This window comes from Podarcis cretensis, assembly GCF_951804945.1.
Source record: "Podarcis cretensis genome assembly, chromosome: 4".
Classification (NCBI taxonomy): domain Eukaryota; kingdom Metazoa; phylum Chordata; class Lepidosauria; order Squamata; family Lacertidae; genus Podarcis; species Podarcis cretensis.
The window spans coordinates 24,381,848-24,397,698 of NC_137173.1; the positions used below are offsets into that span (position 1 = coordinate 24,381,848).

The 15,851-nt window shown below is 41.7% G+C and overlaps 1 protein-coding gene and 1 long non-coding RNA gene across 4 annotated transcripts in view; one reads left to right on the forward strand and one right to left on the reverse strand.

Annotated features, from left to right (window-relative positions):
• LOC307215125 overlaps positions 1-15,851 on the forward strand; it is a 58,599-nt gene that overhangs the window by 28,984 nt on the left and 13,764 nt on the right. The gene's annotated exons all lie outside the window — the stretch shown is intronic.
• Positions 1-15,851, reverse strand: part of CRYL1 (crystallin lambda 1) — a 37,241-nt gene that overhangs the window by 4,579 nt on the left and 16,811 nt on the right. The window contains exons 4-7 of the mRNA XM_079974070.1: positions 11,373-11,534; positions 8,858-9,052; positions 2,017-2,122; positions 21-127 (exon numbers count right to left, since the gene is read on the reverse strand). Coding sequence (XP_079830196.1) covers positions 21-127; positions 2,017-2,122; positions 8,858-9,052; positions 11,373-11,534 — 570 coding nt within the window. The remainder of the gene's footprint in view (positions 1-20; positions 128-2,016; positions 2,123-8,857; positions 9,053-11,372; positions 11,535-15,851) is intronic.

Below are 15,851 nucleotides of genomic sequence, written 5' to 3' on the forward strand. Positions count from 1 at the left end.
ACTCCAATTTGCACATGTACCTGATTGATTTTCTGTTCTGTTTTCCCTGCAAAATCTGGTATTGGCCCAAAGGTTTTCAAGACACGTATCATACCTTCACGGTATCTGTCACAATAGTTCAGCATTCCTGAAATACAATTGGAGATCTCTTGTTGGTCTTTCCTAAAAAGAGAATTCTACATATACAAAGAACCATAAAACCAACAGAATTTCAGATCTGAGAAGAATTTCAAACTTGAGAAATCAAATCATGTAGACAAAAAGAAAATATTTACAAGATGTCTGAAGTAGTTGGTGGTTGTTACTTCACATAGATCCATTGAAACCAATTGATCTGCTCTGATTATATTAATGGATATCACCCATTGATATTTACTCCATCTCTTGAGTAATTCAAACTTGGAAGCGTTAGCTATGAAATAATCCTGCTGTCATGAATACAGTACTACAGAAATATACAGAGATTATGATGGGGGAGCTGCCTGAAGCATAGTGTCCAATACAGTTTCCCCTGCTTGTTTTGCTGGTGATTTTTTTTTTTATAAGCTTAAAGTAATTCAGAAAGCTTGAAAACAAGCGTATAATGTTACCACATAATGTGGAACCTCAAAAGATTAGGCACCCACACAGGAGGTACTTTGTGTTAAGATAATACTGTGATAGGTAAATGAGAAAATGTCTCTAGAAGCACTGTATTGCTGGCAGGTTTTTTTCACTAAAAGGATCTGATAGCGTTTCTTTCTCGTTTTAAGTGCTGCTTTGCCAAAATTTTAAAATGCCCAGCTCTGGTATAAGAACTCACTGGACCCAAAATCAGCATTCACCATTATCATATTAAGTCAATTAGATATCCTTATAGTACTTCTCTTGTTAAAAAATGTTAAGGGCTTCCTTTCTATCTGTCAGCATTCAGTTCTCATGTTTCTCCCTCTCTCTGTGTTCTCACTGACTTGCTGTTGGCACTTGTTCTCTAATCACAAGGCTACTGGCACAGTGCCCTACAGTCAGTTCCCTTCCCATCTATGAAAGATTGTCATTGCAGAGCAAAGACTCCTACGACCCTAGTCAGAAGCAAGCCCCAGTAGTACATATTCACAACAACATCCTTGGGAGGAGCAGCTAAAGGCATTCATTTCCCAAATAGTGAAGTCCATTGGATAGCCTATAGGTTTATGGGTTGTTGTTTTTTTAATTTCGGACCCTTCAAAAATGAATCAGGTTCTCCCTTCCAGAACAAATGGAACAACCCAAGAAGTTCCATTTGTGTTGTATCCCCAAAGGTTGAGAATAAGTTGGACCCAGCAAGCTTTCACAGGTCTAAGGGATTGGTATTATTTTATTTTCTCAGTCAAGCCAGTGAAGTAACTCTTGTCTTTTTGTTCCTGGATCGGCAGCTGGAGATGTTTAGCACATGAAATGTACCAAATGGACTAGAACAGTCGGCCACAATTTTTGATAGATCAGACACAGCTCAACACAGGCTGAATTAACTTTGTTTTTGTTTTCCAGCTAGAAATGCAAAAAAGTGTGTGTGTGTTTGTGTGTATGAGACAGCATGCGAGTAAAGCTCCTTGCACATCACAATACACAACTGGAAGTTTATTATTGTTTTGGTGGATCATATATTGTGTAGACCTAGTCTTGGGGTGCTTCTATGTGATGACACTCTGAATTGGAACACTAGTCACCCACAAGCTGCATGTAAAAAACCATTTTTACCAGGCCTGAATTGGGGATAAAGCTACATGCCAAAGCAGTAATCCTTTATCTAAACCCAATGCTCCTCTTTAATGAAGTACCTCATGTTGCCAATTCTTATCATTCATCATGGTGATGTTTGGAACAGCTTTTACAAATGGCCTGGAACATCCTGATACTGAAGATTACGGTGTAAAGAAGAACAGGATTTAGGTCTTAGATCTGACCTGTTAAACCGAAATTCACAACAACTCCATATCATGAAACATTTGCATTGGAAACTCCCATGTTTAAATCTTAGTGGAACAAATGGCATACCTTCTGCATTCAGATGCATGGTTTCCAGGGGTCCAATAAAAGCGTACCGCATTCCCAAACCATCAGACATTACAAGGTCCAGATCATCAGAAGATATTACTCCATCCTGCATGGCGAGAACATTATGAATGTTGAAGAACTTCACAAATTCTACTTCTTTGCTTAATCTCTAATCCCAGGGATGGAGAATATATTGAAAACGGGTTGTTTTTTTAAGTAAACAAATCTGTTACTACTCTTAAATGAACCATATATATTATATACATGTATTACATCACGTACTATATTCTCTAGTTAGCTACAGAGTTACCTTCCTATAATATATTACTGTATCATTATTTATAATATAGTATCAGTGTGCTTTGTCTCTTTTATGGCAGTCGTGTGGAAGCATTGTCCCTCCAGTACAACTTTATCAGCCCTAGCCAACAATTAAAACATCTAAAAACTAAAAATGGAAGCATAACACAGGTTTTCTGAGCGGTAAATCCAAGTATATTTGGTAGAGAGCAAAGAGTCTTTGGAAGAAGAGAATCTTGGATAGTGGTGGGCTGAGCTGGAGAAGTAAAGGTCATATATTGGGATAGAAGAACAAGATCAAGGAAGGCTTTGAAAGTAAGGACAAGGAATGGCGAGGAAGTCAGTGTTTGGATTTAAGGGTAGGCAACTCACGATCAGGACGTGGGTGGCGCTGTGGTCTAAACCACTGAGCTTAGTGCTTGCCGATCGGAAGGTCGGCGGTTCGAATCCCCATGATGGGGTGAGCTCCTGTTGCTCGGTCCCTGCTCCTGCCAACCCAGCAGTTCAAAAGCATGTCAAAGTGCAAGTAGGTAAATAGGTACTGGTCCGGCTGGAAGGTAAACGGCATTTCTGTGCGCTGCTCCGGTTTCGCCACATGACCCAGAAAAACTGTCTGCGGACAAACGTTGGCTCCCTTGGCCAGTAAAGCGAGATGAGCGCCGCAACCCCAGAGTCGTTCACGACTGGACTTTACTGTCAGGGGTCCTTTACCTTTACCTTAACTCATGATCAGTCTAATGAGAAAGTTTGATGATTTGGGCGGAAGAGTACCAGAGACCAAGGTGAGACAATGGAAAACCACAGGACAAAACTGCTGTAGTTTAGGTGAGAGATAACCAGGACATGGAGCAGTTTTTTGCTAAGGGGATGAAAAGGAAGAGCCATATTTTTACAATGTTGTGAAGCAACATGACTTGGGCATGGGCTGAACATGGGGAACAAAGGAAATGAGTAAAAAATGAAATCAAGGCTATATTCCTGTTCAACAGGCTTAATGTTAACACTATAAAAGGATAAGCAAAGTGTACACAGAGAGAGGAAGGGTTGGGATGGAAGAGGTTCAGGCTTAGATACAGTAAACAGTTTAATTTAAATTTGACACGGTAACAAGGCATCTGTACAGAAATATATGAGAAAAGCAGCAGGAGATGTGGGATTAGAGTGAGAGTGAGAGATAGAGCTGGCTATCATCTGTGCGTAAAGGTAAAGGGACCCCTGACCATTAGGTCCAGTTGTGACCGACTCTGGGGTTGCGGCGCTCATCTTGCTTTATTGGCCGAGGGAGCCGGCGTACAGCTTCTGGCAAACCATAACAGCGCACGGAAACACCGTTTACCTTCCCGCCGGAGTGGTACCTATTTATCTACTTGCACTCTGATGTGCTTTTGAACTGCTTGGTTGGCAGGAGTAGGGACCGAGCAACGGGAGCTCACCCCGTCGCGGGGATTCGAACTGCTGACCTTCTGATCGGCAAGTCCTAGGCTCTGTGGTTTAACCCACAGCGCCACCCGCGTCCCTATATGCGCATAGGTGGTACCAAAAGCAATGGGATTTAATGAGGAAACATGGGGTTAGCATGTACCAACATAGAGAGGGAAAATGAGGAAAAGTTGGAGATGATTTTAAAAATACATTCACTTATCTCCTATTTATTTGTTTATTTTTAGAACAGTGGGACATTGGCATGTTCGAAGAAGTTGGAGAGAGGGGCTGATTATGTAGAAGAGAGGAAGGATAACAACAGGAGAGATTCCACAAGGAAGCAAGTGAGGATGGGATCGCAGGGGACATATGGAGGGGCAAGAAGAAACTAGGGTAGTTAACTTATCAACTGAGATATGGGGGGGAAAGAGGAAAGGCAGGTTTTTAAATGTTTATTATGTTTTTATATATGTTGGAAGTTACCCAGATGGCTGAGGCAACCCAGTCAGTTGGGCAGGGTACAAATATTTGATGATGATGATGATGATGATGATGATGATGACATAGACAGCAGAGAGGGGAAAGAGACCAGAGTGAACAGCTTTGGATATTAAACTGTATACTTTTGATTATTTGAATATTTGACTTTTTAGAATAAATGAGCATTTAAATTTGATGCTGGCAGCTACAACCAAAAAGAACAATTCTTTTCAAAAGACTTAGCAGCATAAACCATTATGAAGCTGCTCTGTACATTGTATGTAAGTAATGACTTTCCAGTTTATGCAAGGCACATTAGTGAAATCCTGCAGGGTGGGGCAGGGTACAGATTATGAGTAGAAGAGAGCAGAATTTCAGAAGAAATGTTAAGCGTTCTCATCCCACTTTCACTTCTTTTGAACAATTATGGTTTCCACTACAGTACAACTTTTGCTTTTGCTTTAGAAGTGTCTTTTAAAATGGAATTCTCCCAGCTGTATGTCTTCATGGTTGGAACAAGATGACTGAATACAGACAATGCAGGTGCCACACAACTGCTATGAGAAGCTGCTTGCATCATGTAGCCAATTTGCATGGCTTCAACATGCCAACGCTTTCAGGAAACTCCCAAATCTCCTATGTGGCATCCGTCACAAAGTGCTGTTCAAAGCTCAGTTAAATCTACAGGGTACATTTCCAAGAAATAGCATCACACCCTAAAAACAGGTTAGGACAAGTGCATCCTCTTGGCTGCTCCACAGGTTGCTGAAAACTTCTATAAGGCTATCCCTAACATATTTACAAAGCTGGGGTTTCCCCCATTTTTTAAATAAAGCTTAGATTAGAATACATATTCTTAGTTAAGAAAGTCACATTCCATCGTGGCATACTGAACAGTTTCTGTAGCATAACTAAGAAAATTACGGAAAGGCAGACCTCATTTCCAGAGGGCTACAGATACACAGCTCTGTCCCTGTTTAGTTGGTAATGCAGATCTGTAACACTCATAGCAGAAACCACAATCCTGCATCACCAGTTGAACTGGCACGTAACTGCACGTTCAGTGAATTGTGCTGTTTGGGGTCATTTTGTGATTCTGAAGAAACAGAGCTATGGTAGACATTTTTCTAGAAGTTATATAAAAAAGATACACAGCAATATAGGTCCCTGCAGAAATACCATCCAGAAAAAATGATGCCAATGGCCAATCTGACATACGCCATACATATATACTCTCCAGATCATTCCATTAAAATGCATCTTAAAAACCAAAAGCAGTGTTGAAAGAAGTCCTTAACAGGAGTTTGGTGAATTCCATTCATTGGCAATTTTCTCCTTTTCTTTGTAGCTTGCAGATATCAGGAACTCTACAGCACAAAATCTATTTTCCCTTCTCCGGGATACTTACTATATAAGTTGTCAGGGACTTGAGCAGGCCAATTTAATTTCTTTCTCTGTCCTCCATTTCCTTTTATTTTCTCCTTTGACTGACACACAAAAACACTGGATGTCTCAACTATAGATTTGACTTAATGTTTCTTTAGACTCTACTCCTCATCCCTAACACCCACCCACACCCACGGTTCAGATGCCATAATATTTTTGTAAGCTCTCATCTGGATGTTGTTTTTCAAATTAACATACTTGTGTACTTCTGTGTACCTAGGGTATCCACAAAGTATGTACAAGTTGCTCCTTTATTTCTGGGTAAAATAAAATAAATAATGACAAAACATGATGTCGAGATATTAAATTTTTTTGTACGGTATTACTATCCTTCAAAATGTCTCCCCCCGCAACAGAATAAGGCCTTTATTTAAAAAGTGCTTAGAAATCTGTAAATAGCTGGCATGTCTATAGCTAGAAGACCATCGACAAGTTCAAATTTCACATTCCCTTAGTAAGTCAGATCAGATGTTCAATTGACACACAAATAATTTTGTCCCTGCTGCCAAAAGAGTGTTTTTTAAAGACTACCCGTTGTTCTTTGTGCTTTTAGGAGTTCTTTACAGTCTTACAACATACAATTACAAATCCTTTGACTAATTCCCTTAGGAAGCAATCCTGCTCACTGTTGAGCCGGGTAAGCAGCAGTGAAGAAAGTAGCTGCTGTCCTAAGGGTGCCTTCCAAAGGTCTCTCTGGGGGCAACAAAATAAAGGAAGAAAAATAAGCTACTCAGTTCCACACATTACAAAAGCACCAGGAGCAACTTCTGCTTCTCCTTTTGCCATTGCTGCTGCAATGCGGCAAGTGGGAGTTATGGATCTCCTCCCCTGCAAGATCACTGGGGTCACAGGTCACGCTGTGGTGACTAGTTGCACGTCCCACATTACAGCAAAAGCAGACTTGGCTTGATTTTCCTTTGAAGTGTCGAAAGCATCTCCCACCCTATAGCACAGTCTGTTTTCAAAATGAGTTTAAAAACTCAAACAGAAGATGAACCTGTAAAGCAATTGCTTTATGTGCTTCTTTGGTTTCCTTCCCTAGAACTAATATGGTAAAACTCCATGAATGGATTATGCTGTCAGCGTGTTGTATTCATACTATTTTAAGTGGGAATGAAATAATGTTTAGGCAATGGAGATTGGATGCAACGTATTTTAATAATCCTGAGTTGGTAAATAGTATTAGTAAAGAGTTAAAATATATTTCTCAAAGGAACCAGAAGTCTCTTAGCCTACTATATGGGATCCAGGTAAGGCATATATAAGAGGTATAATTGTATTTTTAAAAGGTGTCAGAAATAAAGAAAATGAATATTCACAAGAAACTCAACTAAAAACTAAGATTAGCACTTAACAATAACTGCACAAACGAAACAGAAGTGTGCAAGGAGGTGAACAATTGAAGAGTACAAGACAACAGCTTGAATAAATGCAAGTTCAGAAGTGGGGGAGATCTTTAATGTTTCTTAGACAAAAACATTTTGAATTTGGTAACAAGCCATCTAAAATGCTAACAAAGTTATTAGGACATGCTCTGGCAGAATAAGTGGGTGAGACCATTAGTGGGTCCAACAGTCAAGAAGGCAGTTTCTGGAAGTGAGGGGCAGATAGGGCTCATCAACCTGGGAAGGTTGCCCATCTAGGAGAAGGAAAACTCAGTTCCTACACCTCTGTTGCCTTGTGGATATACTCATCCACGAGAAAGGCTTCAGGAGTAGACTCCGAGGAAAAATCCTGGGGGACATCTTCAGGAGAAGAAAAGGTTAAGGAGGAAACCCTACACAAATTTGGAGTGGAGCCCCTAAGATGGTTGGATGTTGCCTTGTATGCCTCCTTCTGGCAACTCCTTCAGCCAAGGTGGTGCCAAATGTATTGCTCTGCTTTCCTTTGGACCACATCCCTCCTTCTGGCAACTCCTACAGCCAAGCTGGTGCCAAATGTATTGCTCTGCTTTCCTTTGGACCACATCAGTGAGGCTGGGGGTCTTGTCCTCTGGTGCTGTCCAGGACTTCCGTACCCAGTTCTCAGGCTTGTGCCTTGGGGAGGTCACTTCAGTGCTGCAAATGCAGCAGTTTGATTTCATCCCCAGAGGCACACTCCATTGCCTCTCGAGACAGGCAAATGCCAACAAGTTGGCATCCACACATTGTTACTAATGAACTTATGAAATGGAAAAATTCCTGCAGAAAAATAAAGCGCTAGAAACTTTTCCAACCCACATCACTGATTGAAAACACATATGCAGTTTAACCCCAAGACCCCATGTGAAGCAACACATACAAGAATGAGGGTGGGGTGGGTAACTTTTGGCTGTCCGTATGTTGTTGGGCTCCTCCAACTCCCATCTTCCCTGACCACTGGCGACGATAAGAGTTGGAGTCCAACACCATAGTCAGGGCTACACCTGATCTATGATATCAAGAGAAAGATATAGAAAACCATGCATAACAATGCTTCCTTGCTATCACACATTGTTTACAGTTACACACAAAGGAAAAACAATAATGGGCTTCACCATTGAAACTCAAGACAAAGAGAGGAGACTGAGAAATTGCCTTTTTGCGCAAGGAGGTCATAACGAGTATCAGAGAATATGTAACTGTGGGAAATGCTACAAGCAATGTCACTACAAGCCATAATGAACTACACTCCAAAAAAGCAGCAGCAGGAGAAATTTGTCTTTTATTCCCTTGTATCAAATGATTATCAAAAGTTGAGAGATGTGATTCTTGAAAGCTGAGCTTACTGCTGCTTAAAGGATTACTTTCATAGTTGTTTCACTGAGCACAAATGTTATAAAGTATACCCAGAGCCTTCTGAATGCAACAGGAAACGAAGGGAAACAACATGAAAATCAATATTTCTCTCGCTGACCTTTTCACCTTGTTCTTCTGGGCTTGAATGAAAATGGCATTGTTTTGGAGTGTTCCTCATATTACTGTGCAACTTAGCTTGCGTCTCTCTTTTTTTAGCATTGACTAATTATCAGTTAATGTTATTACACAGGGGTTGTTAAGAAAATAATTAAAATATTTTGGAATATTAAATAATTTAAAATAATAATAAGTTTCTGGTCCTATTTATTAAAAGTAAGCTCCACTGAGCTCAACGAGACTGATCTCCAGACTAAGTAGTACAATGCAGTCTACTGGAAGCACATTCAAGTCAGTTAAAGAATAAAAATCATACATACACCAACAAGTCTCCATGCTTCACTAATGATTGCATACTGGAGTCGGTTCAGAGCAAAACCATCTATCTCTTTTGTCAACCGAACCGGAGATTGCCCAATCTTCTTCATCAGAGCATAGGTTTTCTCGACTGTAGAAGGTTCAGTTTCTGGGTGGGGAACCAATTCAACCAGAGGAACATAATATGGTGGGTTTACCTTTACACAAAACATATTTAGAAAGAAAAGAAACATATTTATGAACATACCATTACAGTCAGTTAACATAATTTGTGACCTTTGCATTTCAGGGGGTGGACAAGATAACCCTTGAGGTTCCCTTCCAATTCTATGAAAACCAGTACTGACATTAGGCAAGCCCTCTGATAGTACTATTAGATCAGGGGGTCAGCAATGTTTATCTTGCCTGGGCTAGATCGGTTCCGCGGAGATCCCTCTCCCTGCGCAGACGGGATTTCCGGCACCATGGAAGCACGTCTCCACGCCACGCTGTACCAGTGGCTCAGTTTGGGGGCGGCTCGGGGGCCAGTCAAACAACCTCCGTGACCCCTGTATTAGATGATAATATGGGCACACCCACCATCATTCTACTCATGGACAGACACGTATTTGCATGGCACTGGAAAATAATTAAATCATTCAATTCAAACCTGGAAATGGTAAGGGAGAGCTGGAGACTCCTTGTGGTTTGCAAGGGAGACCCTTCCCAGAGCCCGAAGAGGCACCAGTAAGGGCGGAAGAAGCCCTGAAGAGACTGGAGGTGCAGCGGAGCTTTGTTTATGCTGCTCAGCCTCCCCGCCTAGCAGCTGATGTGCGGGGTAGCGCAACAGCCACTTTCCTGCACATGCACCAGTCTCCTGGCAGCCCCAGAGCTTCAATTCTAGTTGTGGATATTTTTGGATACGGAATTTTTTTGATATGGATTGACGAGAGAGCGGCAGAGGGGCAGTTTAAAGGGTGTTTAGAGAATGCTCCCCATTTTACGTGATTTCACTTATGTGTGCGGGGGCCTAGAACACAATCCTTGCGTACGTGGGGAGTCACCTGTAACATATCATCAGTGTGGATGGCACTTGACAGAGTACAAGGGGATAGGCACCTTCCCTGATAAGCTTACAACCTAAAATTTATCACATGGAAAATAGTTGAGGGTGAGAGGGAAGGGTTTAACAGGAGAACAGGATGTGGTTGGTTCAGTTGCACATGCCTAGGTTGGCTATGATCCAACTTAAAGTGGAACATGGGAACCAAAAGCTTGTGCCACAAGTTTCAGGGAAATGTAGGATCTGAGTGTTGAATTCACAGAGGGAAGACCAAGTTGTTTCTTGTCTTTCCCAAGCCCAGTTTGGGTGCATGTCTTGACAACAGACGCTGACAAAAATGAACCAAGGTCTTTTAAAACTTGGAAAGGCACTGACTGAACCTGGGAGCCTCTGGATGTAAAGCAGATTGCTTTGCCACTAAGCCTACCCATCCCATGAAGAATATGATCTGCCTCCATGACCAGAATGGGGCACGGGTGGTGCTGTGGTCTAAACCACAGAGCCTAGGGCTTGCCGATCAGAAGGTCGGCAGTTCGAATCCCCACAACGGGGTGAGCTCCCGTTGCTCGGTCCCTGCTCCTGCCAACCTAGCAGTTCAAAAGCACATCAAAGTGCAAGTAGATAAATAGGTACCGCTCTGGCAGGAAGGTAAACAGCGTTTCCGTGCGCTGCTCTGGTTCGCCATAAGCGGCTTAGTCATGCTGGCCACATGACCCGGAACCTGTACGCCGGCTCCCTCGGCCAATAAAGCGAGATGAGCATTGCAACCCCAGAGTCATCTGCGACTGGGCCTAATGGTCAGGGGTCCCTTTACCTTTACCATGACCAGAGGCAGCAGTGCTTCTGAATATCAGTTGCTGGAAACCACAGAAGAGTAAGGAGAGTGCTCTTGTGCTCTGGTCCTGCTAGTGGGTTTCCCACAGACATCTGATTGAATCAAGGAAGAGACACCAAGGATCATCTAGTCCTGTGTTGTAGGAATCTCAACTAGACCATACATTACCAGGCGCTGGACTAGATGATTCAGCAGGCTCTTCTTACATTCTTAAAGCTTCTGATGGCTGTATTACAATACTAGAAGCAGCTGATGGCCATCACAAGCAGATGAGGACCACTGAGGTCTTGTTGTGCTTGTGGGTTTCCCTCTGGCATCTGCCTGGCCACTTCAAGCTAGATAGGACTTTGCTCTGATCCGGACTGGCTTTTCTAATGTAAATGTTAATTGTGATATACTGGTATATCACCATGTTGAAAACCAGGTATTGCCCAGCTCTACTGATTACTGTATTTATACCACTCTTCCCAGGGTAGCTTGCAAAACTGTGCCATCATAGAATAAATGCAACATATCAAAGTGGCATCCCTTTGAAAAACTTGCATATAAATGAGTAAGAACTGTACTTATGACATACAAGCCGAACACACAAATTTAGGCTTCAACACAATAAATTACTGAAGGATCTTGGTGTACTTACAGGATGTGCCACGATACACTGCTTAACGTGCTTTAGCCCGGTGAACAACTTTGTAGGCATAAGACAAGAGGTTGAGCTGCCTAGTATTACATCATTACTGACAATAAGGTCTAACTGGCCAAAAATCTTCTTTTTCAGTTCTAGGTTCTCAGGCGTACACTCCTAGAACACAAAAAAGTTGAAATCATTTAAAAAAACACCTATTACATTCATTTCACAAACTCTTTAGAAATAAACTAAGAAGTCGTTTTGAAAAGTGGCAAACAAACATCTGCTTACTGCTTTATAAATCGAAACAACTTACAACTTTCCACTGTCAAGCTAACACTTTATGGATCTTTAGGATCAACATTTCCAGATGCTGTGCTTAAGGAAAAGTGATTGCACCAGATACAAGAGCTAGTAAAATCACAATATTTTTTACAACGTGGTATCCTTTTATTAGCTTTGTAAAAACAAGTCTTTGATAACTTGCCTATCATCAAAACAGGTTTTTCATCTCATGCAAGTACTATCTAGGTTGAAAATAATACCCATGTCTTTGCATTTAAATGCCCCAATGATGATGGAATATTTATTTAATACATTTATAAAGCATTTTTTGAGATTAACTATTTTCTACTTATTTGTGAAAAGCTTATCTCTTATAATTTGAAACATTTTATTTTATCTTGTTCAGTGATCCTGATTACATAATGTAAAAAACAATGTGCAAACTTCCGTCTGGAGTAAAACACATTTCTCATGAGGCCAATAATTCCTCAAAGTTTTACAATGCCAGTTTTATAAAGTATACCAGTTAACTGAGAAATCACTGCACTTGTGGCAGATGTTATATGCTCCAAATTTCAGGGCTTGGGGAAGAAGCTTGCACAGGATGGAATTTTACTGACCTTTTAAAGTCAACAACCACTGCAGTTCTGAGTGATAGAACAGGGCCATTTTCGAACATCAGAACCAACTATAATGCATCCCTTTATTGGTGCAAAACAAGGCTTTGCTCGTAATTCCTGGATCGGTTCAGTCTGCAAGGTGGGTTACCTTTAAATATTTTCCTTTAGCAAAGTCACAAGGCTAGAACTCTGTAGATACTTGTTCAAACTAATAAAAGAGCAGCAGTGAATAGTTTTATTGTGAGATTCTCCACCTGAAACCCAAAGCTTTCTTTCAGATCAGATGATAGTCACAGAGGTGAAGCTCAACACTCTTGGAAACTCAAACCTACAATGATTATGCAAGGCTTCTGAATAGACCATTTGCTGAGGGCTTCTTTGATAGTGGCACAATTGTATTCAATTTGTTGGACTGGTGCAATAAAAGTTTCTGTCCTTGTCAAGCATGGATTTGTTTTCTTAGCTAGGGAGACTGACTCCCTGAAGAATAGAAGGAAAATTTAGCTCTAAACCAGCTATTAATCCGGGGCTTCATCACTTGCGACCAACTACAGAGCTTCTCAAACTATTCAGATCACCCTGAGAAAAAGATCAAACGTGAAATGGATAGGCCTAGTACTGAAAAGCCAGCTCACCTCAGTACAAGTCCACCTGAGTGAATTTTAAAAGGACATTGTATATTCCTGTGCCCATTTCTGTTTTGCTGAGGATCACACAGCTCATATGCACCAAAACAGTAGAGCCTTATTTGAAAACTTTAACACTTGAAAAAAAGGCTATTGCTGTAACCTGAATTTCAACTTAATTGACCCTTGTAAAAGCCCGATTAGGACATGCCAAATTGTTGGCTTTAACAATAATTCACTGTTGAGACTTCCCCCTTAGGTGTTTTAAAAAAATGCATGCCCCAGGTTTACAATGTAAATGCAGACAATAATGGGTAAAAGCCATAGGCACACTGTCCCTGAAAGTACCAGAACAGCATCATGAGAGAATTCCCAATTAATTCAATGAACACTTGAACTGTTGTGAATTACTCTGATATTATGTGCCCAACACCAAGAAAAAGTCAACTTGTTCCAGTCCTCAAGTATGTTTTGTACTGTACCTAAATGGAGCAATTTTATAATATGTAATTTTGAGGTACTCCCTACACATGAGCTGAATCTTTTTATTTATTTATTTAAAGTGTCTTCTTAAAAGGGAGAAAAGGCTGAGATCTGGGAGAAGGAGCTCACCAGTTCAAAATCAGAGGTGGCTACTCACATTTATATAAAGGTGAAACCAAGCTTTATTTAACCTCTGTCAAAGACCCAATTTGACACCCCCATGTGCATGTGCATTTGCGTACACATACATACACATACACACGGACACAGACACAGACACACACACACACACACACACACACACACACAGAGAGAGAGGGGGGGGGCTGGGAGCCTCAATGGCATCCCTCTGGAGGCTTCACGCCGGCAAAAAACACAACTACCCCCCCAGCTAGGATATTGTATAAGGTATGTCTATGGTGTGAATTAGGGACGCGGTTGGTGCTGTGGGTTAAACCACAGAGCCCAGGGCTTGCCGATCAGAAGGTTGGCAGTTCGAATCCCCACGACGGGGTGAGCTCCCGTTGCTCAGTCCCTGCTCCTGTCAACCTAGCAGTTCGAAAGCACGTCAAAGTGCAAGTAGATAAAAGGTACCGCTCCGGCGGGAAAGTAAACAGCGTTTCCGTGCACTGCTCTGGTTTGCCAGAAGCGGCTTAGTCATTGTAGAAGCTGGCCACATGACCTGGAAGCTGTACATTGGCTCCCTTGGCCAATAAAGCGAGATGAGCACCGCAACCCCAGAGTCTTCCGTGACTGGACCTAATAGTCAGGGGTCCCTTTACCTTTACGGTGTGAATTGTCCCCATTCTCAAGACAATCAGACTTGCAAATGTGGCCAGCTTCTACAATCCCAACAGCCCTTCACAGTAAGAGGCATTCTCCCTCACTGAATGTTCAGCCCTAGGAGGGTAAAGGATAGAAATATCTAATACTGCAAAGCCTATGTTTGTAATACTGAGACTCTTAAGTTGAAGTCATGCCCTGGATTTTCAGAAAGTTCTGTCCCCAATTACAGAGCCACCTTTTGGTATTTCAAAGACCCAATTTGCAATGAATAACACACCATCTGCACTATATACGTAAAAGCAGGTATCATATCACTTTAAACAGTTATGTTGTTGTTATTTAGTCATTTAGTCGTGTCTGACTCTTCGTGACCCCATGGACCAGAGCACGCCAGGCACTCCTGTCTTCCACTGCCTCCTGCAGTTTGGTCAAACTCATGCTGGTAGCTTCGAGAACACTGTCCAACCATCTCGTCCTCTGCCGTCCCCTTCTCCTTGGGCCCTCAATCTTTCCCAACATCAGGGTCTTTTCAAGGGAATCTTCTCTTCTCTTGAGGTGGCCAAAGTACTGGAGCCTCAGCTTCACGATCTGTCCTTCCAGTGAGCACTCAGGGCTGATTTCCTTCAGAATAGAGAGGTTTGATCTTCTTGCAGTCCATGGGACTCTCAAGAGTCTCCTCCAACACCATAATTCAAAAGCATCAATTGTTCGGCGATCAGCCTTCTTTATGGTCCAGCTCTCACTTCCATACATCACTACTGGGAAAACCATAGCTTTAACTATACGGACCTTTGTTGGCAAGGTGATGTCTCTGCTTTTTAAGATGCTTCATGGATCAAGGCAGTGATCCATGAAGGGGTAAACAGTTTTGGCTTCCCCCAAAGAATCCTGGGAAGTCTGCTTTGTTAAGAGTGCTGAGAGTATCGTGCAGATGAGGTTAGCAAGCAGTAAGAATTAAGTGGGACTGCCTGCAGCCAACAGGACTTCTATTCGTTATGTTGACACTGAACTTCTTTACATCCCAACATGAAGATTTGTGTGTTATGCTACGGTAGGTATTTTGTTTGTAAAAACCTCATTCAGAAACATACCACACTCGCAGAGCGAATGACAATTATATCTTTGGCATAGCAGGCAAGTGCTGACCTGTACTCAAATCCATTTCAGGGCATTTTTGTTTGTACTGCACATAATTTTACATGAGCAGCTATGAAAAGTAATATAAGGAAAATGTTAGAAGTAGGTAGTTGCACTCAAAGCAGATAGCAGATGGGTTGCATAAAGGTTCTTTAGAACCCCTGAAGCTTATTTATTTATGAAGTATTTTCATACTGCCATCTCATAAGATATCAGGGCAGTCTGTACAACATAAAAAACCGTTAAAAAAAACCTTAAAAATTATCATTAAACTGAATGGTTAATCAAAACGTTTTAAACAGCTGCATAGCCCTGCCGGCCTAAAAAGTGCCTTCAAGTGATGCCTGAAAGTCAAAAGCAAATATTCCTGCCAAATCCTCGCTGAAAGAGTGTTCTTCACAGTGCAAATATGAAAGGGAAAAGAATTGGAGCTGCCTGGAGGGACTAACCGTTGGTTAAGAAATGACGAAACAAAGCTTGCATAAGTGAATTTCAGTTTGCTCAGCATCAGAGTGTGCACCATTTCTGCAATACGGCAGGCAAGTGCTGGCAAG